Genomic DNA, 26,580 nt, shown 5'->3' on the forward strand with positions numbered 1-26,580 from the left:
TCAGTTTAGACACATTAGCCTATATTTTCACAGACTCTTGAGTGAATAGAGATTGTAGCCTAAAAGATGTGGGCATTGACAAGAGCAAAGCATTTTTTTCTTTCTTCTCTTTCCCTTATAAGACAAATCGACAAAATCTGAATTTGAACATGAAGGTCAGCAGAATCCTAACAAGCTGACACATATCAGTGTCACGACATAAGATAACCCCCTAAACCCATCAGGTGATGTCACAGCCCTGGCGCGCCTCCCCTGCAGTCTGCTGGACATGAAATATTTGAATATTTCCCCCTCGCTCAAAACTTTTTTCTTCAGCACTGCCGTCAGTCGGAGCACCGCGGAGCGGTGGGTGTGATGCCGTTGAACGTGTGGACGCTGTGCCGCCGTCGAAGCAATTTTCCCTGCAATTCGACAACAGTAGAAACGCGATTGAGGTGAACAGCAGGACAGGAGCTCTATGTTAAAGGACTGCACCTTGGAGAAAAGTGGCTGCCCGGAGCCCGTAAGCATGCGGGTCCTGTTGAGCGTGCTGTACCCCGTCCTATCCCTCATCATCTTCGGATTATATCCCTCTATGGTGAGTTATTCATATTCAATATTATTTTCTCATCGTTCTGTCACTTGTTTTATCTAAACGTTGCTATAATTATTGTACTATTATACAAGTAGGCTAACGGCTCTTATACTGGGGTTTACATACAGCCTATAGGTCCTCTACAGTAGCCTAACCCTCGCCCCGATACGTTGACAGTTTATTTCAAGGCTGTAATGCCAAACTTCACGCAAAAGTCCAACGATTTAGTGTTTCCTTGTTTACAAACAGTAACATAAACCTCTTGTCTAAGGTCTAAGGAGCTTCACAGATCCACAGGAAGCATTACACTTCGGTGTAGATTTGACGCACCTTGCTGCACTTACTTCCATAATAATTATTCTCAACTATGTAGCTATAACTAATCACCATGCCTGCAGCCCTCCGCCACAAAGGTGGGCTGAATCAAGTAATAGGCAATTAATTAATTATAAAACTTGTGACTTTTTGACAATACAGTGCTAGTTAGTAGATTATGTGTATTTAGAGAATTTACAAATAGACCGTATTTATTCGATTGAGTGCTATTTATGTGGGGGGGGGGGGGTGTTTTTCACAATAAGCAAGTAAAACAAAAAGTGCCACATTTTTAATGCAGTTTTGTGTACCATATTTCGAAGAAAAAATTGAAAGTAGCCTGCTTTATCATCGAATATATCTGCGTTTAGTGTGTGTGTGTGTGTGTGTGTGTGTGTACCAAAATCGGGTTTATGCTGAAACAACTATTTCTTTTGTGACCAATCACCTTTATCAGTGACTCATCTTTCCCACTTGTGGATCTTATTCTGTTTGTAAACTAAATGGGTTATAATGCAGTTGTGAGAGTAAGTACAGTATAGGGACACAAGCATTAAGCTATTGATTGTTTTCTTATCTAGTACATTATGCTTGTGCTGTATAAAGCTAATACTTCAGCAGCATGGTTATGGCTCAGTAAAATAACCTCTGCTTCCCCCACAGAGGACTGTCTGGCCACTCCTTGTTAACTCAAATATAACCCCCCCAAAATTACAGCCACCTATGCAACATGGCGGATTTCTTACTGCATCATCCTAAATACTTTTCCTAGGTTCTTTGAGTTCATAAAAACAAGTATCACCTCATTTTCATTGTGCAATATCCTTTTGGATCAAATTCTCCTTTTAAGGAGACCCTCCCCAATTTCCTGCAGCCTCTAAGCTGTTTGCCTACAGTAACCTTATACATTTGATAGGGACACAGATGAAGAAAACATATTACATTCAATTCAAATACACACATTAACATGAAAATATTGCTACATAGTTATAATAGTGAGTACATCTGAACCTTAAATTCCCAGTTCCAAACAGTTCTTGATCATATACTCGAGGAAGGCTTTAACTGAGGCCTACTCCTTGTGAACATGTGGGTTCACAGGTCCAGCTTTACATTTCTTGTAGGTCATCAAACATTTTACATACATTTCTCATATATTTACCTAAGTATACTGACTAGTTAAAGAGAGTTCAGCTCTTTTCTTTCCTTGCTCCTCTTTAGGACCTAAGTCGTTTTTCCACATTAGTACATGCACAAATTCTATGGCACTACGTAAAGACTTTGTTCTTTCCTTGAGAGTCTCTTGTCTTTGCTGAGTCTAAATGTCAAATCACCCCACATCTTTGTTTACTCAAAAGTTGAACCTTGTTTTAAACAGCTGTATAAGTAATAATTCGACTCCAATTCCCCAAAATGTTGCACTCAGTATTGGCAGTAACAATTCAGTATGTGAGCTGTGTCAGTGCAAATCTTTTTGAGCAGAGAGTAATAATGCTGAAGAGAGAATACTCAATGGCAAACAGTGCTTTAATCAAAGGGTTGAGATCCTCAATCCTCTCCTAGTCCCCAGTAGGTGATTAATCAATTAGTCCATAGACAGAAAATCCCTTGATGGCAGTTTTTGCTATTCAGTTCATCCTTTATGTCATTTTTCTGGTAGAAATACTACATGTCTCCTACAGCTCCTCCAATGTAAGGACTACTGCTGTTCCTGCTGCAAATGATTTCAAATGTCTCTGTCTTTTCACTGTTGTATATACAAAAGAGCAATTTGATTGAGTTTTGTCATTTTTTAACACCTTATGGGTTAAGCAATTCAGTGAAAAAGTAATTGATAGACTGACCAAGAATTAAATTAGTCATCACCGCCCTTCGCATCCCTGGTCTACAGGGTTTCGTTATTGTGTTAACAGAGAGCACTGAATATATACTGTGTGTCATCGTATTTTAATGTGTTTCTGCAGTGTTACCCCTGGTTACTTCCAATGACTATCATTTAGTCCTGTTTCAATCTTTTATCTGTTTGTGATTAAGTCAATGGATATGCCACTGCCATTGAGGAATATGAGATACTGCTGGAGCAAGAGCTGCATGCAAATTGCTAGCACGGCCCCAAAGGCCTTTCTGCTTCAGTGTTTAAAATTATCTGGATCAGGCAAACCTTTTATGGTATTACACTAAGCTGGAAATTATTAAGCTGTCACTCACAGGCTGTCAGACCTTGTACACAAAGCTTTGTTCATTTTAGTAAGGGGCGGCAGCCTCTGCCTTTTGGCATTAAAGTTTATGTGTTTGTGCTGCCATTTGATTTGTTTATTCATGTTCACTTTAGCCACTTTAAAAGAACCTGTTACAACCCAGATCTATTCTGGATAAACTGGCTAAAGCTAGGACTAATGGTATGGATTTCCCTTGGTCGTGGTGTGGCGTGATCCGGATTTGGCAGATATTACCTCTACAGTGTACACCACAGATCCCAAAAGAGCAGCTTTTGCGAGAAGATGAAATATTTACATAGTGTAGTTTTCCCTTATGGTCTGTGCCAGCCGGGTAATTACACAGTGGATGCTAATGGCACTGTGTTACTTTCATCATGATCACAATGATGACTGGAATTTATGTTTTATGATTACACATTATATTCTGCACCTGGAAGACATATCGATTCGAAGAGAAAGAGAGCCTGACGTCACAACAGTGACGGAATTCAACATATCTTTCTTCAGTCATCAGAGCTAATGGCTGTAATTGTGTCTAAAAATCCATTTTTAGATTTAGGGTTGATTCACATTGTCTTTCATTATGACTATTTTATGATCTGGTAATGCCAGTTTAAAACAGTCTATGTTATGCTATATTTTTTTGCATGTCAGTGCATCACAGTACCTACAGTATCTCCAGTTGAGTTTGCTCTTTCTAGCTATCTAGTTACTAGATTAGACTTAACATTGTAACTGAAGGTTTTTTTAAGACTACCAATTTGTTGGCAGGCCATATAGTGCCATGTTGTCAGTAACAGTAAATACAGGTGCAAACTATTGTGCTTTCTCTTAGAGTACGTCATAAACTTTAATTCATGTTCGAACCTTGGTGGATAAACAACAAATAATGTGCATGGCTGTGCTAAACAGAGTAACTGCGAATAATGTGGATGTTCATGAGCAGTTTCTCTTGGGGATTTAGTGACAACACCAGTGGGATGGAGCTTTGTGTAGGCACTTGCCCTCTCTGTGAGTATGTGGCTGCATGAGTAGGTGGCAGGCAAGTATACACACACCCACATGCAGGCATGCTCACACACAAAGTCTAATCCACTTGTAATGTAAATGCCAGTTTTGCCAATTTACAGAGTTACAGTTTTCACCCTCTATTTCTCTGCTGGTTTCAGGTTTTGATCATGTGTGATCAAGGTTTTGATCTGAAATGTGATCACCACTGCAAAGGTTGGGCAAATCCAGCATAGAAAATGTTACATTCTCTCATTCATATGACATCTACCATTGATCCTTAATCATATGAAACATAGAAAGGCAATCTTTGAAGTTATTGTGTATTGTAGAGTTTAAGGGGCCGTCTGCTAATAGCTGGTGTGGTTTCTTGCTTGTTTGCAATCCCTTTACAGCTTTCATCAGAGTTTCATGTACATGTTACAATTAGTGGTTGCAAAATTTGTGTGGCACAGAAGCTATGTTAAAATACGAGAGATGCCGTGAACACACACCTACACATGCACGCAGCCACTTAGCAATGAAAGAAAAAAAAAACGTTGCTGGAGGTTTAATTTTTCACATCAGTGTTTCAACCAGGGGCCAAATTAAAGATGACACCATCTAACTATATATGTGTCAACACAAACAAAGCAAACAGCTAGCCACACGACAGCCAGCAAAGTCGTTAGTTGTGACGCTGTGTGTTTCCTGTTTGAAGCAGGCAGGGGGTTGTCAGAGTTGATGGACTGGAAATAAAAGAAAGCAAGTCCACTGATGATGGATGTGAATTGTTTATGTGAGCAGCAGGGTAAAGAGGTGCCGCTTTCTTCTTGGACTTTGAGAGATGTTAGACTGTTAGAGCCTGTGTGAGGTTATAATGAGTTTTCTGTCACCTTCTTTGAATATGTAGTTTAGGATGTGTCAGTTGTTAGGTATGTGGGGCAGGCACGTTTTATGAACAGTTCCATTGAGCGTATGTTTGTCAGGCAAGTGAATTCATCCTGCTGATTAGTAGTAAGATGTCTAAGTACTGACATTGACGGATAGCCACTAGTTACCTCTGAACAATTTTCTGTTGTGCTGTTTTGCCCTTTCCTGGCTTCTAGCCCACGCTTCTCATTCCAGAAAGAGATACATCAACAGAGGAAAAATTAATTTGTATAATTATGAAACGCATGAAATCGAAAATCGCTGTCTTTTTATCACGATGATTATGACTCTTTAAGGTGGCTTTCTCCTGTTTTGAGCCCCTTTTCAGTCGTCTGGGTGAATGCATCTCAGTAAATAATAGTCTAAGCATAATTAAAGGAGTTGAGACATGATGTTGAAACTACCAGGGGCATAGTTACGGCCCTCTCCCTCCATTCCCCTTATGATTACTCTAATTACAGCCCAAGTGGTCTCCATATCAGACGCATATCGCTGGATGAGAGCTGAAAGGCTGGACTTGAGAGGAATGAAAGACATTTGTGGTCTCAATAAATTTATACTGTGTTCAATCAAGCAGAGAGATGATTACGGGCTATGCTTGTTAATTTCTTACTAGCGAAGATAAAATGTAATATAACTTATTAAGTAGCTTTAAACAGAGAGGAAAAAAGACTGAAGTACTAGAGCAGAGTTCAGAGTGAGTTTGTTATAAGTTACCTAAAAGTATACCATAAAGAACACATTTATTTCCTAACTACTACTACTATTACTACTACTACTACTACTACTACTACTACTACTACTGACATTGTGTCTATATTTTGGTGTATTTTAAGTTTTTTTTTTTTTGTTCCAACTGGTCAACTGACCACTGAAATCCACTCCCCCATCATTTCCGTTGCTAAGCTTTCCATTCTCGCACAGTACATGTGAAGTTTACATTTACATTTACATTTACTCCATTACATTTGAGGAAGAACATACAAGCATCAACAGAGCATCAAATACAGATGTACAACTGATAATACATACTAGTAAGAGCAGCAATAAATACTAGTAAGAGCTCATTGTTCATATCACATCATAGCTTTTTTTTTGTTCTTTGGTCATTTCTTTTCTTTTTTGCTTTGCTGACCCTGCCCCCAGTATCAGTCATAACCACAAAATATAATGTAAAATGTATTTAATTCTCTAAAGAAAAATGCACTACTCATGGCAAAACCACGCCTGGGAAATTGTAAGCATAAGGCTCGTCTGGTCTGGGTGGAGCATGCCAGAAAGTGCTTTGTCTTTGTCTTTCTCAGGGAATTGGACCATATTCTCGCTTTCATTTGCTTATCTATGTCATATACAGGCATCAGTATTAAACTGAGACTGTTTCATAACCAAAAACCCATGTTGTTGTTTTAAATGTCAAGTGTCTCTCTTACTACAGCCCTTGCACACTGCTTCAAAATCCAAAGCTTGTCAGACCTGCTGTGCTTAGTTATGGTTGCTAAGCTGTGATCGGACAATCACTGTTCGGGGGAGGGTATTTAGCAAATGGTCAATTGTAGCTTTCCAGAGCAGCAACTGCACAATAGAGATCAAAACCAGTCTAAAATATTAATTGTAAACATCAGGTTTTGGTGTCAGTTTTTTAACTCACATTTTTGCACACAGGTTCAGCACTCATATAGTAATAACTCCAATGTACAAGAGGAGATTTCTTAAACAGCAACATGAAAGAGTTCACAAACCAGTTAGCCAGTAACTACTGTATATTTACAGTACATGTCAATATATCCTGCTTTCATTTGAAGCAACAAGTTTAGGCATATACTCTCAAATGTTGCTGAAAGGCATTCTAAGAAAAACATTAATTGATGTAAAAGTATAGGAAGTAACTTCAAGGAAAGTAATTACAGCTAATACATTGCAATATAACATCAAAGAACCTCCTGAAATGCACTGAACATACTAATGTGATGGTGTCTAAGAGTTTAAAACAGTATTCTAATGGTATTGCCAGTGCTAAGTTTTACCCAAGTAGATCCCATAATTGCAATTATTACATATTTGCCCTGTTGAATCTAAACCAATGTGAACACATAAATCCTTAAATTATGCATAATCTTGTTTTTCGGCACACTCTTCTGCTATTACATCAGAATGGAGAGTCTTCCGCCGCAGCTTCAACACCCCAACGTACTGACCCCACTGTGGAGCATAATTAGAAGGAGAAAATTCAAAGGTTGCTAAAGAGCAAGAAATAATCAGGTGAACTAACTTTGCTGCGACATTGTGTAAAACATCTGCAGATACCGTGACATTAATATGGCAGGAATGCACTTTCCCAGGGTTCAAAAACTGTTGAGAGTTTGTTATGCAATACTAATGAGCACGCTCTTATTTTACAAACACTTACACTGAGAAGCTGCGAAGACGTGCATGTTGATGACACAGATTTGATTTGGGCATAAATTAAAGAAGGGTTCTTATCCCAGCAGACTGTTTCACCAGAATTGCCAACATAATAAGAAAAAAATCCCAATTACAGGGCCTCCTCGGGTAAAACTCATCTCAAGAGTAGTGCTGAAGACGAGGGTGCTCTAAATGTTCTGAAATACATCAGTCTTATCATTCTATGTTTTAATTTTGGCTACATTGATTTACTCTATTTACTCCAACAACATTCTTGTGTTGAGTGTAGAAACTACTCTACTCACAAGGAACAAAAGAACAAAGATGCACATATAGCTTGAGACATCCACACTTTATTTCAGCATATCTCAGCAATAACTTTACGTTAGTCACAGCTGCTTAGTATTCCACTTGTGTATGTATGTGCCATTCAGTGTGGCCTGGAGCTGTCCACTGGCTTTACTCCACCGATAATGTTTGATGACTGTTTCATTATCATCCTCCGTGGTGCTTATGAGTGACACTGTCGTCTTGTTCAGTCAGGAAAGTCATTGAAGCACACCCTAGAGAAGAAGTACGAGGGTGTGAACAAGATAATGCTGTAGCTCATTCAGAGACTGTCTAGGCCAGAATGTGCCGGGCTCCGGCAGAATTATCTATTCAATCTTCTCCTCTCTGGGGTCAAAAAAGGCAAGAAGGTGGCACGCCTCTAGGAAATTAATCTCCCTGCACGCCTTTCATCACAGACAAAAGATGGCCTTCTCTCTCTGTGTCTTTTTTCCCCCTCTCTCTTTCCCTCCATAGTATGCAGCATTTCTTTGTCAGTATCTTACTGGAACCTTTTTGGTCTCAGGATTATAGCTGCCAGGATTGCTGCTGCTGCTGTGTTTAGGGGTGTTACCATTTGTCATTGCTGTCTTAGATGTCTGCATCAGTCTGGTTACAGAGCTGGCTGCACATGCAAGTTCATCTTCCCCTGCCATTAGAGCTAAAATGTTAACTCATTTAAGCAGTATGATCATCAGTTACAGTACTGACATGCGCATTCCACTTCACTTGCCTCCAATACCCTGGTGGGTTTTTGTTTGGACAGGTTGATAGATGACTAGATAGATAGCATCTGTTTAGGTCTCTGTTTTGTGGCAGGCGGGACGGCAGCATTACTGTGTTATGAGATTTAGCTTAACTGGCTTCACTGGCACCTGGATTTGTTTCTACATTTTATTAACGGGATTCTTTCAAATTTGAATATGCAAATTTTAACCTGCTAATCCAAGTTTACAAACAGAAGTAGATACAGGTATCGCATGTAAACTGCTATGAATAGCTAAAAAGATCCTCTGCAGCGCTGTGAAAATGACTTAATTGACAATTATGTAATGGACACAGATATCTAGTAGTGAGTTAGAAAGCATGTGACTTTTGAGAGATATTTTCAGTCACCTTATACCTCCATTTTCCTGTGAACTGTGAGGATAAGGGGGCTACTTGAGACATTGCCAGTTGAGGGTAACTTCATATAGTATCCTTCAGTGACAAAAGGCTTAGAATAAACCATTTTTTTGTCTCTCTGCGGCTCCAGTTGATGCTGTTGAGGGAGGTACCATCTGCACTATTTAGGACTAAACCACTAAACAGAAAGTTGCTCTGCTAGAGTCCAATTAGTTTTTTAATTCAGGGGTGCAAAGAGCAGCAACGTATTTTCTATCAAATTATAAGTGATGATTTTACAGAAATGTTATTGAGTTGTAGACCAAAATGACTGGTAAAAAATAGGAAAATATTCTAAAATATGTAAAACAAGTAATTTAGAAAATCCTCCAAGTAAGACCTACTAATTTAACTAAAATTGGTATCACTGATGAAAAAAGAATGCAAGTCAAAAGGGCAGGAGGACAGACACCAAAGAAGGTTCCTCTAAAAAAGAAAGTAAAACAGCAAGCTATACAATGTAATTTTCCTTCTCTTTTAACAGTGTTTTCTGAACTGTAATTGTAAATTGCTCACAGACACGGGTGAGGGCACAGGAAGTGATTCGGATCTGATGACATTGGCTGACTCTCCCTGACTTCATGTACTAACTCAATCTTAACCATATTGCCCATATTAACCTATCCATTCACTTTCACTCCTCATCAACCCCCTGCGTCTTTCCCTCTATCACACTAAAAGGTTGATGAGGACAAAGTTGATAGTAAGTGTGTTGTAGCCAAAGTAAAATACATGTCGATGACAGAATAACAAACAGAGAAGGGATTCAATTAGGTGTGTAATTGGCAGGATACCTGTCTGCTGTGAAGAGCAAGAATCATATCTTCCACAGTGGGGGATTCATTACTATTATTGTTTACGCTTTGTAGGTGCACTGTTGACTTTGCATGTTTTTACTGAGTGATCCATGATGTGAAAGTCAAGTCTAACTTTGTACAGCATGCCAGCTGTGAGCAAAGAAGGTTGTCCAGCTTAACACAAACAACCACATGACTGGTCATTTCCTACAAACATCATTTTCTTGACAAACAACAAGAAAATTGGTTTTATCACTTAAACGTTTAAGGAAATAACAGGAAATAACAGAAGGAAACACCAATTGCAGAAAGCAACAAAGCCTGCAAGAGAACGGGGGATGGGGGCTGAAATAATAACAATTAATTTAAATAAGCAACTGAAAGAAAAACATCAAGAATAATTCTACCGGGGACTACCTTTTTTTGTGTGTGTGTCTATATGTGAGACTGTATGTGTCTGTGTGCATGTGGGTGAATGTGTCTGTATGTGGATGTGTGTCTATATGTGTGTTTGCATAAGTCTGTTACAGAATGTAGTTCCTAGTGAGAGTGGAACGTCAGAACCGCGCCGCACCGACTCCAGTGACAGGCAGGCAAGAACCCCAGTAGCCAATAGGGGTAGGAGAGAAAAAAAAACCTGACCAACAAACGCCAAAGACACCGGCCATCCAAATGCCAATCAACAACGCAATGCCGTCGGAAAGCAAAAGGCAGAACCCGCAGAAGAGCAGGGCCCGGACCAACTGCGGTGCGCACACAACAGAGACCAGAGACCAGTGCCCCGCACCCAGCACCCGACCGCCGCGGAACGAACAACCAAAATTGCCACGCAATCATCAACATCAGCGCGCAAGTGACGACCCCAACCCCAACCCGCACACCGTGCAAGCACAGTGACACCTAACGCCCGGCAGCCCCCCCACGTATCCCGCATGCGAGGTCAAGCAAATGAGAGAAAGCAAGTGGCAGAACACCACGACGAAAGCCAGTGGAGAAAAACACCAGCTGCAAGTCCCAGCCCGGCAGCAAACGTGCCGTCCAGGCCACGGGGCACCCGCCGTTAAAAGTCCGCCACCACCCTAACCGCCGGAAAAGTGGGGGCTGCCAGCGCAAGCTGTGGTCCCTCCAAGCCAACCAGGAAATGCCTCCCCCAGACTCCAATGCACAAACCAAACACCCAGCAGCCATCCAGAGACCCTTCACAGAAAAAAAACAACAACAAAAAAAAAGCAACGACAATCGCCCTACAATCCCATCGCAGCCACCCGAACCACAACAGGACTGACCCGCAAGGTGCCCAGAGACCCCCCACCCCCAGTAGCCAGGGCCCCCCAAAGCGCTAAGGACCCCAAACCACCTGTCCCAGGGAAAGCTGCGCTCCGCCCCGAGGGAGAACAGCAGAGAGGCATGCTGGAGAGCTCCCCACCGCCAGAGAGCGATAACGTGGCAGACCCAGGGCCAACAGTCACCAGCCCAGCCGGGGGCCATCCGCCCTTAGTGCAGGCAGAGCCAGTGGTCTCCAAGCCCCGTGAACCCAAGGCCGTTCTTGTCCCCGGACGGGGGCCCAGCCCCCCCAGGCAGCCACCCCCAAAGATGAGGTCCAAAACCCACCCCAACAACACCGGCCATGTGCTCCCGGGACTACCGAATGCCCCCACTGTGAGAGAGCCGGCAAGAAGAGGAGAAAACGGGCCCCCAGGCCCAGGGACACGCCACCCGCCCCAGACATGAGCAAAAGCCCGAGGCCCGAGCCCCCAGACCCCCGGGTCAAGAGCGGCCCCCCACGCAAGGGGAGCCACGCCCCTAACCCCCGACAAGCACACAAGCCAATCACGACATACAGGTGAGCCTACCAACATCACCCCGCCACCAATCCAACCAACGCCACACAACAGCCAAAAAAACCCCCAAAAAGCGTGCTGCACAGGGGAGATGCCCGCCGGCAGTTCTGGCAGATGTTTGACTACATAAGACCCATTCTGGACATCCTTTGTCCTGTATAGTGTGTTCTATGCAGTAATTTTATACTGAGTTGTAGATTGGGATTTGTAGTCGAAAGGTATTTAAACATATCTGCATCCAGAAGTTTTGGTCTGGACTAATGGACTAATTTTGAGAAATTTCCACCAGGCTGTCAGGGAAGTGCTTATGCCAATGCTTTTAAAGCAGGTATGACGTTTGATGCTGGAACTGATGAATGGCATATCTGAGATTTTAATTTCCTTACAGAATGTTTGTTCTGTGTCCATCCATGGTTGGTCCAGCGGGCTTTGATTGATCCATTTTGAGATATATTGTAGTCTATTGGCCAGGAAGTAATAGAGAAAAATTTGGCAGTTCTAAACCACCAAATCTTTTGCTTTTTGGACAGTTTTTAAACTGATTTGTGGGGTTTTATTTTTTTATGTATGTATATTTATATTTAATATTCCCAGACTTTAGCGGTGTGGTAGATATACTCTGGAAATCAAACATAACCGATAGCGAATAGTGAGGGAGAGAGTGGGCAACCCTGCCTGGTACCCGTCTGAAGACTAAAGCTTGGAGAAGTATGATCCTTTGTCCTGACAGATGCTCTTGGGGAACTGTATAAGATTTTAATCCAGTCTACAAAAGAGTTTCCAAATCCAAATATATGTAAAATAGCAAATAGAAATTTTCAATTTACCCTGTCAAATGCTTTCTCTGCATCTAAAGAAACAACTGTAGTTTCCAGGTTATGAATAGTGGCATAGCCTATTACATTAAGTATCTTGTGTGTATTGTTGGTTGAGTGCCTGCCCTTAATAAATCTTGTTTGGCCAGGGTGTATTATGCCAGGAATGACCTTCTCTAGCCTTCTTGCTAGGGTTTTGCAGATGATTTTAAGATCTGCGTTAATAAGTGATATTGGGCGATAACTGGACGGGAGTGTGGGATCTTTGTCTGCTTTAAGGAGCAGGCTGATATTAGCACAGTTGGAGGCAACATGCAAGTGCCCCTAATTTGCACTACCATCCTATAGAATGTGGGCGCAAGTATTTCCCAGAATTCCTTGTAGAATTCAGCAGGAAAACCGTCTGGCCCAGGAGCTTTATCATCACAGTTTATAATAGTTTATAATAATGCAGCGCAGTGAGGATCCAGATATTTCATAGAGGAGACAGCGTCTGTTAACAGACTCCAGTCTGCAGTGTTGTTCAGACACTTCACTGATAAACCACAGAGCTGCTGAGGAACATTAGGCTTCATGCTCAGAGACAATTTTTATATCACGTCCACACTTCTGTCCATATCCCCCTTTGTTTTGAGTCTGCAATTAAATCAATTAATTGATGTTTTTTATACTGCTCCATTCATCCGCCATTATGTGCCAAGCTACAAGCACACCTGGCTTTTAAAGGGAATGGGAGATGACAGTCTGATTTGGTTGTTGCATGTTATGCCCAAAACACACTGATGCCTAATTCACAGGCAGTACAACCCTTTTGAAGCATGCGCCTGGCACACTGACCATTTTTTCCACTGTTAAACTAGCAAAATTGGAGTTAAGCATGCCCCACACGTAACTGTGCCATGCGTTTAGATCGTTAAAATAGGGTCCTAAGAGCTCTATTTTTGTGAACCAGGTTTTAGAGGCTGTGACAATCATGTCTAATTACATTCACTATTTTCATCCCCTTTTAACACAGAGCAGACAGTTTGGTAATTCCGTAGACATTTTTTCTCAGAGTTTGGGACGTGCAGAGTTTTAAATAGTTTAGTTCGTTTTTTTGTTTTATTTTTGCTCAATTAAAAAACTATACAAAAAATGACAAAGATAACCACTAGTAAATAGTGCAGAGAGAGGCAGAAAACCCAGTGGGCTTATTTGAAGCCTCTGCCTAAATAATGTTCAAATTATTAAAAAATGTTTTGAAATATAAATTAAGCACAGTGCTGGAATACATAAAATTCAGCTAGATTTGCCTCTTTAACATGCAGAAATAATTGCTGACAATCTTTGAAAGAAAAGTTGCCTGCTTAAACTTCATATTGCAGCATTAACTTCCTACTGGTAATGACCCACAAATAAATTAGATTTTTAAAGGACACCTATTATACTGCATTTCAGAATCAGAAGGAGCCTTATTGGCAAGTAGTGTTTTACACATACAAGGAATTTGCTTTGGTGATAAGGTGCTACACGTAGACAAACATACAGTTAAATTGACAAAATGTAAAAATATAGAACAACAATTAACAATTAACAACAAATATTTGCAGTGTGCCAGGTTTGCGCATGATGAAATGAAGTTATATTTAGACGTGTAGAGACATTTGCATTATTTGGAAGGGGGGAGTGTCAGTGAGGGACCCGGGCCTCGTTAATGAGGCTACGGAGTAATGAGCTGCAGACGGAAAGAAGCTGTTTTTGTGGCGAGAGGTTTTGGTCCTGATTGACCGCAGCCTCTTGCCAGAGGGGAGAGTCTGAAACAGTTTTTGTCCAGGGTGGGAGGGGTCAGCTACTGTCTTTCCTGCTCGAGTCCTGGAGGTGTACAGTTCCAGAAGTGATGGAAGATCATGTGAGGTACAAAGGTGTGGTGCACCTGCAGCGCTTGCAGGAAGATGGCGCAGAACCTGATCTTCATCATCCCAAAAGCACGCTCTATAATGGAGCGTGCTCTGGAGTGATGGCTGTTGAAGTGCTGGGCTCCCACAACTTGTATTGGCCTCTTGTAGGGAGTGATGAGGGGGAGTGGGTGATGGAGGCATGGGTACCCAGCGTCTGCAAGGATGGAATGCCCTGGAGGAGGGTAGAGTGAACTCCTGTACAGTGGGCCAGCCCACGGAGGTATCAATGAAGCGGCCCTGATGGTCACAGACAGCCTGCAGGATGATGGATGGGAACAGTTTCCTGTTCCTGTCGCAATGACCATCAGGCCTGCATGGTGGCTTGTAGTGGACGTGGCAGCCATCGATTGCTCCAGCTGCTTTAAAAAAGGCTCAGTGTCTTGCCAGCCCTGCAAACCCACTGGAAATCTTTTCTATCTTATCCTGGATCTTTGCTTAAGATAGATAAGGCTTGTATATCTGTCTGTTCAACTTGCATTAGCTGATCAATGACAAAAACAGAGTTTTAATAATAAAGTAAGGTTAGGTTTTCTTTAAATATGAAATTATGCTTTTAAAGTAAAATGACAATAGCAATAAACTATGTTAACATCACTGTTAGCTTTAGGAAGCCTATAGTATCAAAATACATGTAAAATGTAATGTTTCTTAGTTACTTTCCCCTACTATTTACCTGGCCAGGGTCCTTCTCAGCCTGAAATACATCACGTGGCGGCACCGAGGTGAAGTATCTCTAGTTCCTCTATTAAGAGGTAAAACATTATAATTAAGACATTAGTCTCCATGCCGGTGGACCGCAGCTGTGAAGGTTGCTAGGCGACAGGAGCGGCGCTTCACCACGCAAGGGTAAGGGTGTGGCCAGTTAGTGACACAAATAGACAGTCCTCCGAAGACCAGATTATCTCATTTAACAATGGTCGTTTCGGCCTTTTGCGGCCTTATGTCTTCGTAGGCCGTGAAGGTCACATCCTTCAAAGGATGCGGTCCCTCCCATAGGAAAGCAAAATCCAAGATGAGATCTCATAGTTGTTTCCTTCCTAGACACAAATGAGCTCCTTTTAATACCAAGGTGAGACCAAAGGCCTTTTCTCCCACTTCTCAAATTCATCTCAGGAGAAACAACCATATAAAATCTCATTTATGTCTGACTCTGATCAAAACAAGAGATGTCTAACTGATCTTAAATACGTCTAATTTAAGTCTCCTCAACATTGGACCATGAGATCAGAGAAAGAGCTCAAAGAAAACTCAGATATGACTCCTGGGATCTCATGATTGTTCTCAAATATGTCTCAGTTTTCGAATTGAGACACAGCTATGGAAATCCGTCAGAACAGGGGGATAGCTGAGGTTTTGGCTCACAGTGATACTTTTAGAAGAAGAAGAAGAAGATACTTTTATTGTCACATACACATACATGTTGTGAAATTTGTTCTCTGCACTTTAACCCATCCCTCAAGGGAGAAGTGGGCAGCCACTGTGCAGCACCTGGGGACCAACTACAGGTTTTTATCAGTGCACGGTCAATTGCACTGACTGAAGAACTAACATGTTTTTGATGGTGGGGGAAACCGTTTATTGGTTGGATTTTACTTTTATGTTTAACATGAACATCTGACATTGTAACATTATAGATATGCCAGAAAATATGAAAAAGCATGATAGGTCCCCTTTAAAACCAACAACCTTTTGTTTCCACAAATACCACTGTAGAATTAAAGAGGAACTATCTTCATCCTATCGTGTTGCTCGTGACAGCCACACGTCAATTTGTATTATAGTTAAAATGTGGAGCTCTGATGATATTTTAGCCAGACTGATTAAAAGAAAATGATGCATGTAGTGTTACGAGTGTTTTGGATGGATACACCAAGGGGGGACTGGCAGGAACAGACGGCTCTGAAATTGTAGTGTGCCACTAGATTTGCATCACCACACCTCTCCCACTGGCACAAGGTGAGTCACCAACATACCAAATAACCTCAGTGCACCCCAGTAAAATAGTAGTTTGGTGGTTCGAACGCTGCATTTTGCACTTTGTGCTGACACCTCCACACTAATGTAAGTGGCTTTGTGAGGCTGGACTTAATTCTAGTATGTTAACGTCTGTATGCTCAAAATGACAATGCTAACATGCTAATGTTTAGTAGTAGGGATGTGGATTGTTAATTTTTATTGATATTGATACCATTTGTGAGACTGCTTAACGATCCGAGTCTTTATCGATACCACTATTGATACTTTTCTATTATTTGGTGGAAAGATGAGACCCAACGACAGCTGGATTTTTTGGTGTTCCAACTTGAAGACAGTTAAAGGTACTGCATTTTGTGTTGTGTTGTGTTCCCCCCCCATACAAGAAATTAATATGGAACATAAATGGCATTTTACTTTCTCCTCCTCCTTAAGCCAAGATAAGCTCGGGCATTATTGATTTTCTGGTTATGAGAAACTTGGAACCATGTCCTTCCAGAACCAGGTCTCGATCCCCATCCCTATTTAGAAGGTATTACATTGACCATGTTGATCATCGTTGTGTAGCGTGTTAGCATACTAACATTTGCTTAGTAGCAAGTACAGTTGAGGCTGAAAGGAATGTCATTGGTTTTGGAAAGGAAAGGTTAAGTGATCACAAACGTTATTTCAAATTCATCTTGAGGGAGAAATAAGTGTCTGTACAAAATTGTGTTGCAATCCAGCTAATGGTTATGCATTTTTCTCAAAACCACAAGCGTCTGTCTCATGGTGATGCCAGAGGAAAAGTCAGGGGATCACCAAAGTCTTTTCGCTCAGAGATTTGTCATCTGTCTGTACAGAATTTCATGGCCATCCATCCAATAATTGTAGAGATATTGTAGTCGGACCAATTGACATTCATGGAGTCATGCTTCTAGCGTGGCTGTAAAAGCTAGGAGTACACTGGCCAATAAATTCTACTACAGGCATTTCAGAATAGTAGGATTTTTAGCGCACCTGATAAAAATAGCAGCCTTTTAGCAATATTAAGCTAAGTCAAGCACTTACAAAAAACTAACACAACAGACACATGACACAAAACACTAAACCTGTGGCTAGCCATAACATAATAATGCATTAAATAGAGCATTTCATGTTATATTATGTTAATAACACCTCCATTCCTTATTTCTTGTTGGCCAGATGACAGATACAGTCATAATATACAGTACTGTAGGTGTCACTCTTGGCTTTACTGAGGCATGAAAGGTTTGAGGGCTAATTCACAGTTCAATCAAGTTGCCTCATAAAAGTCCAACATTAATAGGCACTAGAAGAGAGACTGACCTTGTGTGCAGCAGTAAAAGTAATAAAGTCATGATCATTCATTATTCGTGGCTACTGGACTGTCTGATGATCTTTGAGTTAGTAAGGTATGTTATATAGTATAAGAGCATTAAATAAGTGGGGGATGTTTTTTTGAGTAACAGGCCAATGTGAGATGACCTTATAAGATGTTGGGTGGATACCATAACATGAACAATTGCACAACATGAAAGATTTGCAGATTATAGGGTTACACTTTTCGTGAGACTGTCATAGAACTGTAGAGGCAATTCTATGGTAATTTTGCAGGCCACTGTCGTATAATACTGTCATATTGTAGGTGTTTCTATTGTGTATTTGTTTTCTAGAATGTAGAGCACAGATTATTAAAGATCATCCTTAAAAAAGCTATTCATGAGTTAAAAATATGCAAATGAAGAAATAGAACAAACAGATTAAAATGCAAAAAAGCATTCAATCAATTTTAAGTGTAAAAATGAACTAAGATTGTATTTGTTATAAAACGTTGTCTAGTAGCCCGAAAGAGGGCAAAATAAAGCAGGTAAACGTGTAAAAAGCTAATTTCAGCGGCAATGTGAGATATGGCACATAAATTATGTCTTAGTTTTTAACCTCAGAAAGTTTCTTAAATATTTGGGAGCCATTTTGATCCATTTAGGTTATAATACCATGTCCCTACCACCACGTGGCGTACCCCCAAAGCATGTCTACAGTTCCAATTGATTATTGATTATTATGTTTTACCTACACACTGCATCATAAATTTAATTATATAATTATTTATTTCTTGTCCATTTTGTTCTGTAACTGAAAATACATCTGTCCACTCCTATGCAGATTCTGCCTTTAACTTTTTATTTAAAATTATGATATAATTTGCACTTGAATAACTGGATGTGTATGTATACCACTTGCTTTTAGTAAATGTTTTATAAACATATTGTTTTTTGGACTTATTTTGAGTTCCACTGAATCACTTGATGCCGTCAATGCATGGTGTCCACTGCTGTAAACACATTTCAAAATGAAAAATATTGGGGGGGGGAGTTTATAGGCATAGTTTTTCACTTGTTTAAAAGTAAAAACAAACAATAAAAAAATATTACATTGATGCATTGATTTAATAATTAATGCATGAAAGGGTTAAGAGCTGGGAGATCCTCCAAAAGTTATACAGAACCACATGTTAACAGGTGAAAAGCTGAGTCATTTAGTAGGGATAGTCAGGATCTTTTGGGTCTATCCTAGCATAGGTTATATCTGATTTTAAGAAAGGATCAGTGTGTCTTAGTGCTGATTGGGCTAGTGGCATTTTGTTTTAAATTTATGTGAAACAGGAAAACACACGGCCTCAGCACCTCAGGATCCCTTTCTTTATAAAACATGTAGGAATGATCCATTCTGCTTTTGTTTTCTGGTTTTGACTGTAAACATATGGCATATAAATTGTGTGTTGGCAACTTCCCTCCAGAAAAATTGATGACCACTGTATATCAGCCTCTAAAAGCCATTAGTCAAACCCTAGCAAAGAAAGAATATGGGATCATGAATAAGAACTACAAAAGAAACATGGCTGTGTCTTGGCAACTGGTCATGTGCTTGTGTGTGCAGTACACACTGTATGTAACCACTCATGCATGTAGGTGTGTGTGTGTGTGTGTGTGTGTGCATGTGTGTGTGTGTGTGTGTGTGTGTGTGTGTGTGTGTGTGTGTGTGTGTGTGTGAGATGCCTGTATAGGGAGTGAAACTCTTCTGGATGGCTGGAGAGAGCTTTGAGCTGCTGGATGCTGTTTTGTGAAGATGATTAATGACTAGACTTTGGCGCGCAGCTCTGTGAAACCATTGTAGCTTTGGAGCGTGATCTTCTTCTATCTAACATAGTGAGAGACAACATATTGAAAAATTAGTTTTTGCCTGATCAACAACACATTTTCACAAGTTAATATGTTCTTAAACTGCACAAGGTAGAACATGTTCCTCATGTATGAAGCAGTCATAGTCAGGCCTAATTAAATGAGTCATGTCGGCCAGTGCTTGTACAGAATCACTCTTATATCTGTGGTGTTATGTATTAGTAAGTGATTTTTAATCAATATATAAACATCAGTGAGATAGACTTTGCTGCCAGTGCCATCTATGAGCCTAACCCTGGTTTTTGCTTCTCCGACTGTTTTCCCTAATTTTCTCCTCAGTACACGTTGGTGCCCTCCCTCTTTATCCTTCACCTCATCATCTTATGCTTGCAGTCTTTGCACTTCTCTGATGTATCTGCCTGCATACTTACTCTTCTACTTCTATCTTCTTCCCTCTAATTGATGGTAAAGTCCTCTTTTTTGTTCTTTGTCAGCACTGTCCTCTTTTCTTTGTTTTTCCCTCAGCTACTGTTTTCCCACACAACCACATCTTCAACTCTTCTGTTTGTTCATTACCGCCCCTCTCCCAAATGCACCTTCTTTTCTTCTGATATGTCACTTGAATTATAGTGGGTGACAAGGTTTAGCTGCACAGTCCTTGGTGGCAAAGTACATGAATATTTATATGAACACAGAAGCATCTTCAGGCTTGTTTGTCTGTTTTTGCTTGATTGAAGTGTCAGCTAAATCTTTCTATTGCTAGACAGTTCATGGCCACAGATACTATGAATAATTGAGAAAAAGTACATGTCTTTAGTTTTCAAAATTCTAAAACACTTATTAACAATTACAACAATTATTAAGTGCACTGTGTTGTAGCAGTGGAGAATACTTGATTCTGAATAGCCTGATGTGCATTATCTTTTAATAACACTACACACAGAAATAGTGGCATAATAGCAGGATAAAAACAAAACTTTGCGAAAGATAGTGCCAATAGAACCAATCAATTTAAATAGGATAATGTCCTAAAATGTGGAAAAAAACAAAACCTAAATTTTGATTTCTAACAAATGGCAATGGCAGCTTAGCAAACATAACAGGGCACAGCAGGCCTGTCAAGCTTTGGATTTCTCCACATGTTAAGGCATTAACCCTTTCATGCATGAATTATGACCTTTTTCAGGATTTTTTCGTATGTGTTTTTAGTGCTCTTTAGGCATGCAAAATAAAAGTCAAAAACACACATTTTTCAAGGAGTTTCTTGCATGTCCACTAAGGTGGACAGCACGCGCCTAAGGTATTAACTGAAGAAATATTTATTTAACAAACCAATGAATAAAATGATATAGTATGTGAAAACTATTTTTTTTAATGCTGTTAAACCAATGTGGTCACATATTTTGAAATATTCTAATGCAGTTTAATGCAATACGTAAACGTTGAACCTCACTTCTGACTCCTCAGCCACTCTTTCTCAGCACCCTCAGCTCCACTATCACTGCTGCTAGCATTTGGGGATTCTCCTATTTCTGACAGCCATTCATCATCTCTACCACTAGTATTATCCTCACTTGATTCTGATGGAATTTGCTCCGCTGTCCTGAATGCCTTTCTATGACTTGCTATAACACACTAAATGTTACTCACATAATGGAACTAATCTGCACAAAATATTGTTTTTGTTACAAAAACTGCAAGTGTAACATAAATCCATTGATTTACAACCAAAAAAGTTGGTGCACATTAAGTATTTTCAAGAAAAACAAAGTCTCAGTAACAGTTAATTGTAGTTGAAATATAGCCAGCGATGCATAATGTCCAATTTAGTGGGGTACACCCTGGACAGGTCGCCAGTCCATCGCAGTCCATGAGGTGATCCATGAGGATGATTTTCATATCTAAAAATAACAACATAGATTTTTGGGGTGTACAATCCCAAGGTAATCATAACCTTCAGCTGTCTAATTAGTAAAAGGGCAATTTACAGTATGGACAGTATGTAAGGACTACAGCTAGCAACTGTAAATCTGCAAAGGGCAGACAGCCTAAAGGGGTTTTAGAAGCAGCCACATATTTATAAATTGTGTCCATAATCCAGTCCTGAGCAAAAGCTTGACTACATTTTCCCTCTTTCTGAAAATGTCTTCTTTCTGTATATATCAAGTTTTTGTTTAATTTTTCCAATGCTTGTAATGAGGGGGATAATCCCAGTAAAGTAATACCTAATGTAGGCTACTAGTCAGGGGATGGGACACAGGGCTGTTGACTATGGAGATGGGGGTCAGAGTGGGGGGGGCTCCTCCTGAAGTCCACCATCATTACCACAGTTTTGAGCGTGTTAAGCTCCAGGTTGTTCTGACCGCACCAGAGAGCCAGCAGATCAACGTCCCGTCTGTAGGCCGACTCATCACCGTCCCGTATGAGGCTGATGACCCTTGTGTCGTCAGTGAACTTCAGGAATTTGATGGATAGGTCTCTTGAGGTGCAGTCGTTGGTGTAGAAAAATAAATTGATAGCGACTGGTGCTGAAACAGATATCAGTCATGACAGATACAGTTATACACACAATCACTTCCTCTTAAGTGATTGTGGCTGCAAAATAAAAGCGCAAGAACGTTTATTGAAGCAATGCTTTACGTTGAGTTTATTGAAAGCTTTTACTTTGAAGAGTTCTGAAGGACATTTAAAAGAGTCTCTGGCTTGCTTGACACACCTCTGGGAAGAATGTAGAAAGTTGCGTGGCGCTGCGGAGAGCCCCCAGTTGCAGTATTGCATGAGTCATGCGTAATATTCATCCAGCCAATGATCACAAACCTTTCACAGCCTGTCGGCACCGGAGAGGGAGTGGGGCGGACCATGGACAGGAGACCGCGGAACGACTGGCCGGTTGTGGTCAGTCAGTGATTGTTTTCTCTGGCGGGATGAAGTCTGACACTCCGCATGATCCATGATGATCCTTGATAAGCTTTAGCATGCTGTCAATATTTTAGAGACCCCCAAAATATCACAAACCATGCTGTTAGGGGAGTTGATGTCTTATGAGCTAAGCTCCCCCTTGCTCCCCTGAATTTCTTCAGGGAAATTGAAATAAGCAACCATGAATCCCGATCAAACACCAGGCGCACACACTGCAGCACGTGCCTTGTGGTGAGCATGTGCAAAAGTGTCCTTCAAGTGAAAAGGGGTAAAATATTTACGCAGTTAATTGGAATTGATCTTCCTAATGGGAGTCCCGCACAGTACCTACTGAGCTAAACATTCACATGAGTATGAGTAAGGATTTGAAATAGTTTGACTTTGTTCTGGCCTGCCATTAATGAATTGAAAAAAAATTGTCCCAATGCCAGACTTATTTACAGACCCCTGGTGTAGAGGAAGAAGAGCAGTGGGGAGAGCACACACCCTGTGGGCGCCAGTGCTGATAGTTCGGGTGCTGCATGTGATGTTCCCCAGCCTCACGTGCTGACTCCTGTTAGACAGGAAGTTTGTGATCCACTGATAGGTGGAGGCTGGCACAGTGAGCTGGGTGAGTTTGGTGCTGAGGATGTCGGGGATGATGGTGTTGAACGCCGAGCTGAGTTGACTGCATCATCCACTGACCTGTCCTGACACCTGACATTTCACACATCTCCGGTGATCTGTTGAAGATCTGTGTGAAGATGGGGGCCAGCTGGTCTGCGCAGATTTTCAGGCAGGATGGTGACACACCGTCTGGGCCATGAGCCTTCCTGATCTTCCGTCTCTGGAAGAGCTGGCTCACATCCCCTTCACAGAGTGCAGGTGAGGGGTCAGAGGGGGGGTGACAGCGTGGCAGTGGGGTAAGGTGACTGTTTGAAGTTGGAGTTGGAGTGGGGGAGAGGTGTGACTGTGGACAAACCTCCAATAGAAACCATTCAGCTCGTCAGCCAATCGTTGAGTACCAGCACAGTTGGGGGATGGTCTCTGCAGGCCTCTCCACACTGATGCAGAGTCGCTGGCTGTGAAGCTGTTTTCTAGCTTTTCAGTGTAGCTCCTCTTTGCATGTCATACAAAGAGGAGCATGTTCTGCATGTCTTTGTATTTTAGCATGTCACGAAGGACAAAATTCACTAATACGTGAAAAACTTGTTGGTTAAGCCAAAAAACTCAAAATGTTCAAAAGCTGTATTAAATGCCGTTTTCTAATCATCTCCTTCAAAAAACGTTAATCAAGTGGAAGACATTCCTGAGATATCAAACAACAATTATGTAACTCAGTCCACGGAAGTCTATACATGGCCGGTCTGATCACAAAGAAAAAGCTACATCTGACAAATCCTCTGCCAGGGAGTTATGTATATATTTCTTTATCACCTCATTCTGAGGATGGGAAATATTATACAATCTACTGGAAGCTAACAGAGTCCCAGGAAGTACGTTTATGGCGCAGTCATAGGGTCTGTGGGGTGGCAAGGGCAGAGCTTTCTGCTTACTGAACACCTCTCTTAGATCATTGCACACACAGGGAACTAGTAACAAGTCAGGAGGTTAAGTAAATGGGTGCTGCAGTTGGCTGGTGGGGAACGAGTGCAGACATAAGACAAAAGACAAAAAGTGCTCCAGCTAATAACAGTGCCAGTGGAGCAGTCAAAGTGTGGGTTATGGCATTTAAGCCAAGTCAGTCCCAAAACTGAAAAGAATGAGACGAGGACATAATTAGAAGCTTAATGTGGATGAGAATAATGTCCAGGGACGAAGAAGCAAGAGCAATGGCTGGATTTCTCTTTCACTCCTTTACTTAGTCTGTAGCCAAATCAGAGTCTAAGCTGCTGGTCTCTTCCCTATAGCTGCTAGCTCATCCTTCATGGTTTCAGACAAGCTGTGAACAAACACCCTCTGTAACCCCATATTATCCAATCCACTGTCAGCTGCCAATATTCGAAACGCCACAGAATAGTCAGCTATGGGACTGGAGCCGTGAGGGAGTCAGAGGAGTCACCTGCCTCCCTCCCCTGAACCGGATGATCAAAAGCTTTTCTTCAATTCTGTTACAAACGCTTCATAGGAATCACAAAGGGGTGACACCTCACCCACCATGCTGTAGCCCTATGAGCAGCTTTACCAGTCAATAACTCAATCATGAAAGTTAAGAGACTTATCTATAGAATACGTAGCAGGCTGCTGTTAAAACACTAGAGAACACTGGACCAGAAACTGACCACTGAATAATGAGCTAGCAGCAGTTGAACTGTCTGTGGAAGAGATGGAAAGGTGAGTGGTTACCTGGTTCATTTGTCTGCCAAGCTAAGTGACGATGGTAGAGAGAGTATGTAGAGTGTCCATTACCTCATGAACAATCTTCTCAAGTTGTCCAACCCGTACACCTGGAGTGGCTAATGCTTGCACTCAGGGCTCCTGATTGCTGGGTCCATGTTGGCCAGACTTTTCTGTTACAGTTTGGTTAAGGCAGAGCCAGAAGCGGACAGAGATCACGACAGCTGAATTAATAGAATGTATTAACAAACAACCTGTAGTTGAGGTAGTTGGTAGGGCTGACGAAGGCATGAGGTAGGCAGGTAGATCATAATGTGGTCTGGCTGGTGTTAGCAGATGTGGCTTGAAGTGAAGCGATGATGAAAGGCATAGACACACAAATCCACTTAAGGGACGGAACAATCTGGCGATGACTAGTAGGAGAACAAGTGTATTTTACCAGGAAGTGGATGAGATGATTAGATTTAGGTGAGTAGCTCAGCCAGGTGCCCGAAATGGTAAGCAGCACCCACAACACACATGTACATACAAGGACATACAAAAGAGAAGCATAACCATGGAAGTCATTGGAATCACAGCCAGGGCTCCTTTATTTTTGCTTAGAAATCATCCAGTTTTACACACTGAACTTATCAGACATCAAATTTATGAACCAGTTATTTTTATTACATTATTAAAGTTGAAATTGTTCATGATCATTGTTTGACGCATGGTGTGTTCTGAAAGTGCATGTGTATATATCTGTTGCTTTGTTCAGAATTACTTGAGGTTAACAGCTTTCCAAAGAGAACCTGTGCCACACAAATGTGAAATAAGTGATAATAATAATAATAATAATCTATTTGTAGAGCACTTTCAAAAACAAGCTACAAAGTGCTTTAACAAGTGTAAAGACAATAATACCCAAAAAATAATACAAAAACAATACAAGATAAAAGCAAGAAAACATTGAAAAGACTAAAATACACGTTTAAGATAAATTTAAAATAAGTAAAATAGAATAAAATAAAAGGGATAAAATAAAGTCAAATAAGATCAGTTCACTGACTCAGCCGACCTGATTTCCTCGGGCAGGCTGTTTCAGAGCCTCAGGGCCCTGACAGCAAACGCTCTATCCCCTTTAGTTTTCAGTCAAGACTCTGGAACAGACAACAGACCTCTGCCCGAGGATCTCAAGGTACATGCTGGTGTGTATGGGACTAAAAGTTCAGAAATATAACAAGGCGAGAGGCCATGAAGAGCTTTAAAAGTTATCAATAAAATTTTTAAGTCAATTCTAAAACATACTGGGAGCCAGTGTAATGAAGCTAAAACAGGAGTAATGTGGTCATATTTCTTTGTTCTGGTTAAAAGCCTGGCAGCTGAGTTCTGGACAGTCTGGAGTCGATCAGTAGATTTTTGGGTTAAACAAGTGAAAAGGCTGTTGCAATAATCCAGGCGTGATGAGATGAAGGCGTTTAAAATGGTCTCGGTGTCCTTAAAAGTTAACATAGATCGAATTTTTGCTATATTTCTAAGTTGATAAAAACATGATTGAACAAGCTTTGTGGTGTGCTGCTCGAAATTTAAATTACTGTCAAACCAGATACCAAGGTTCTTTGCAACAGGCTTAATGTGATTTACTAGGGAACCAGCAGATGCCAGTATTTGTTTTGCCATCTGCTGGGACCCAATGACCAGGATTTCTGTTTTGTCTGAGTTCAGCTGGAGGAAATTATTTGACATCCATTTTTTAACTTCACAAAGGCAGTCGGTAAGTGAACTCAGCATTCCAGGGTCTGTGGATCTGACGGGCAAGTACATTTGTGTGTCATCAGCATAAATATGAAAAGAAATACCATGTTTATGGATAATGGCACTCATTTATCAATCTTCCG

General features: G+C 41.0%; 1 protein-coding gene across 1 annotated transcript in view; it reads left to right on the top strand.

The window, feature by feature from the left end:
* The first annotated feature begins 318 nt into the window (after nucleotides 1-318).
* The window catches only part of olfm3a (olfactomedin 3a), a 37,735-nt gene continuing 11,473 nt past the window's right edge, over nucleotides 319-26,580 (top strand). Inside the window, exon 1 of the mRNA XM_038725078.1 lies at nucleotides 319-577. Coding sequence (XP_038581006.1) covers nucleotides 458-577 — 120 coding nt within the window. The 5' untranslated portion in view covers nucleotides 319-457. The remainder of the gene's footprint in view (nucleotides 578-26,580) is intronic.

Source organism: Micropterus salmoides, unplaced genomic scaffold (genome assembly GCF_014851395.1).
Source record: "Micropterus salmoides isolate LMB-PRFRI ecotype aquatic unplaced genomic scaffold, ASM1485139v1 Ms_hic_scaffold_1, whole genome shotgun sequence".
In the NCBI taxonomy this organism is placed as follows: domain Eukaryota; kingdom Metazoa; phylum Chordata; class Actinopteri; order Centrarchiformes; family Centrarchidae; genus Micropterus; species Micropterus salmoides.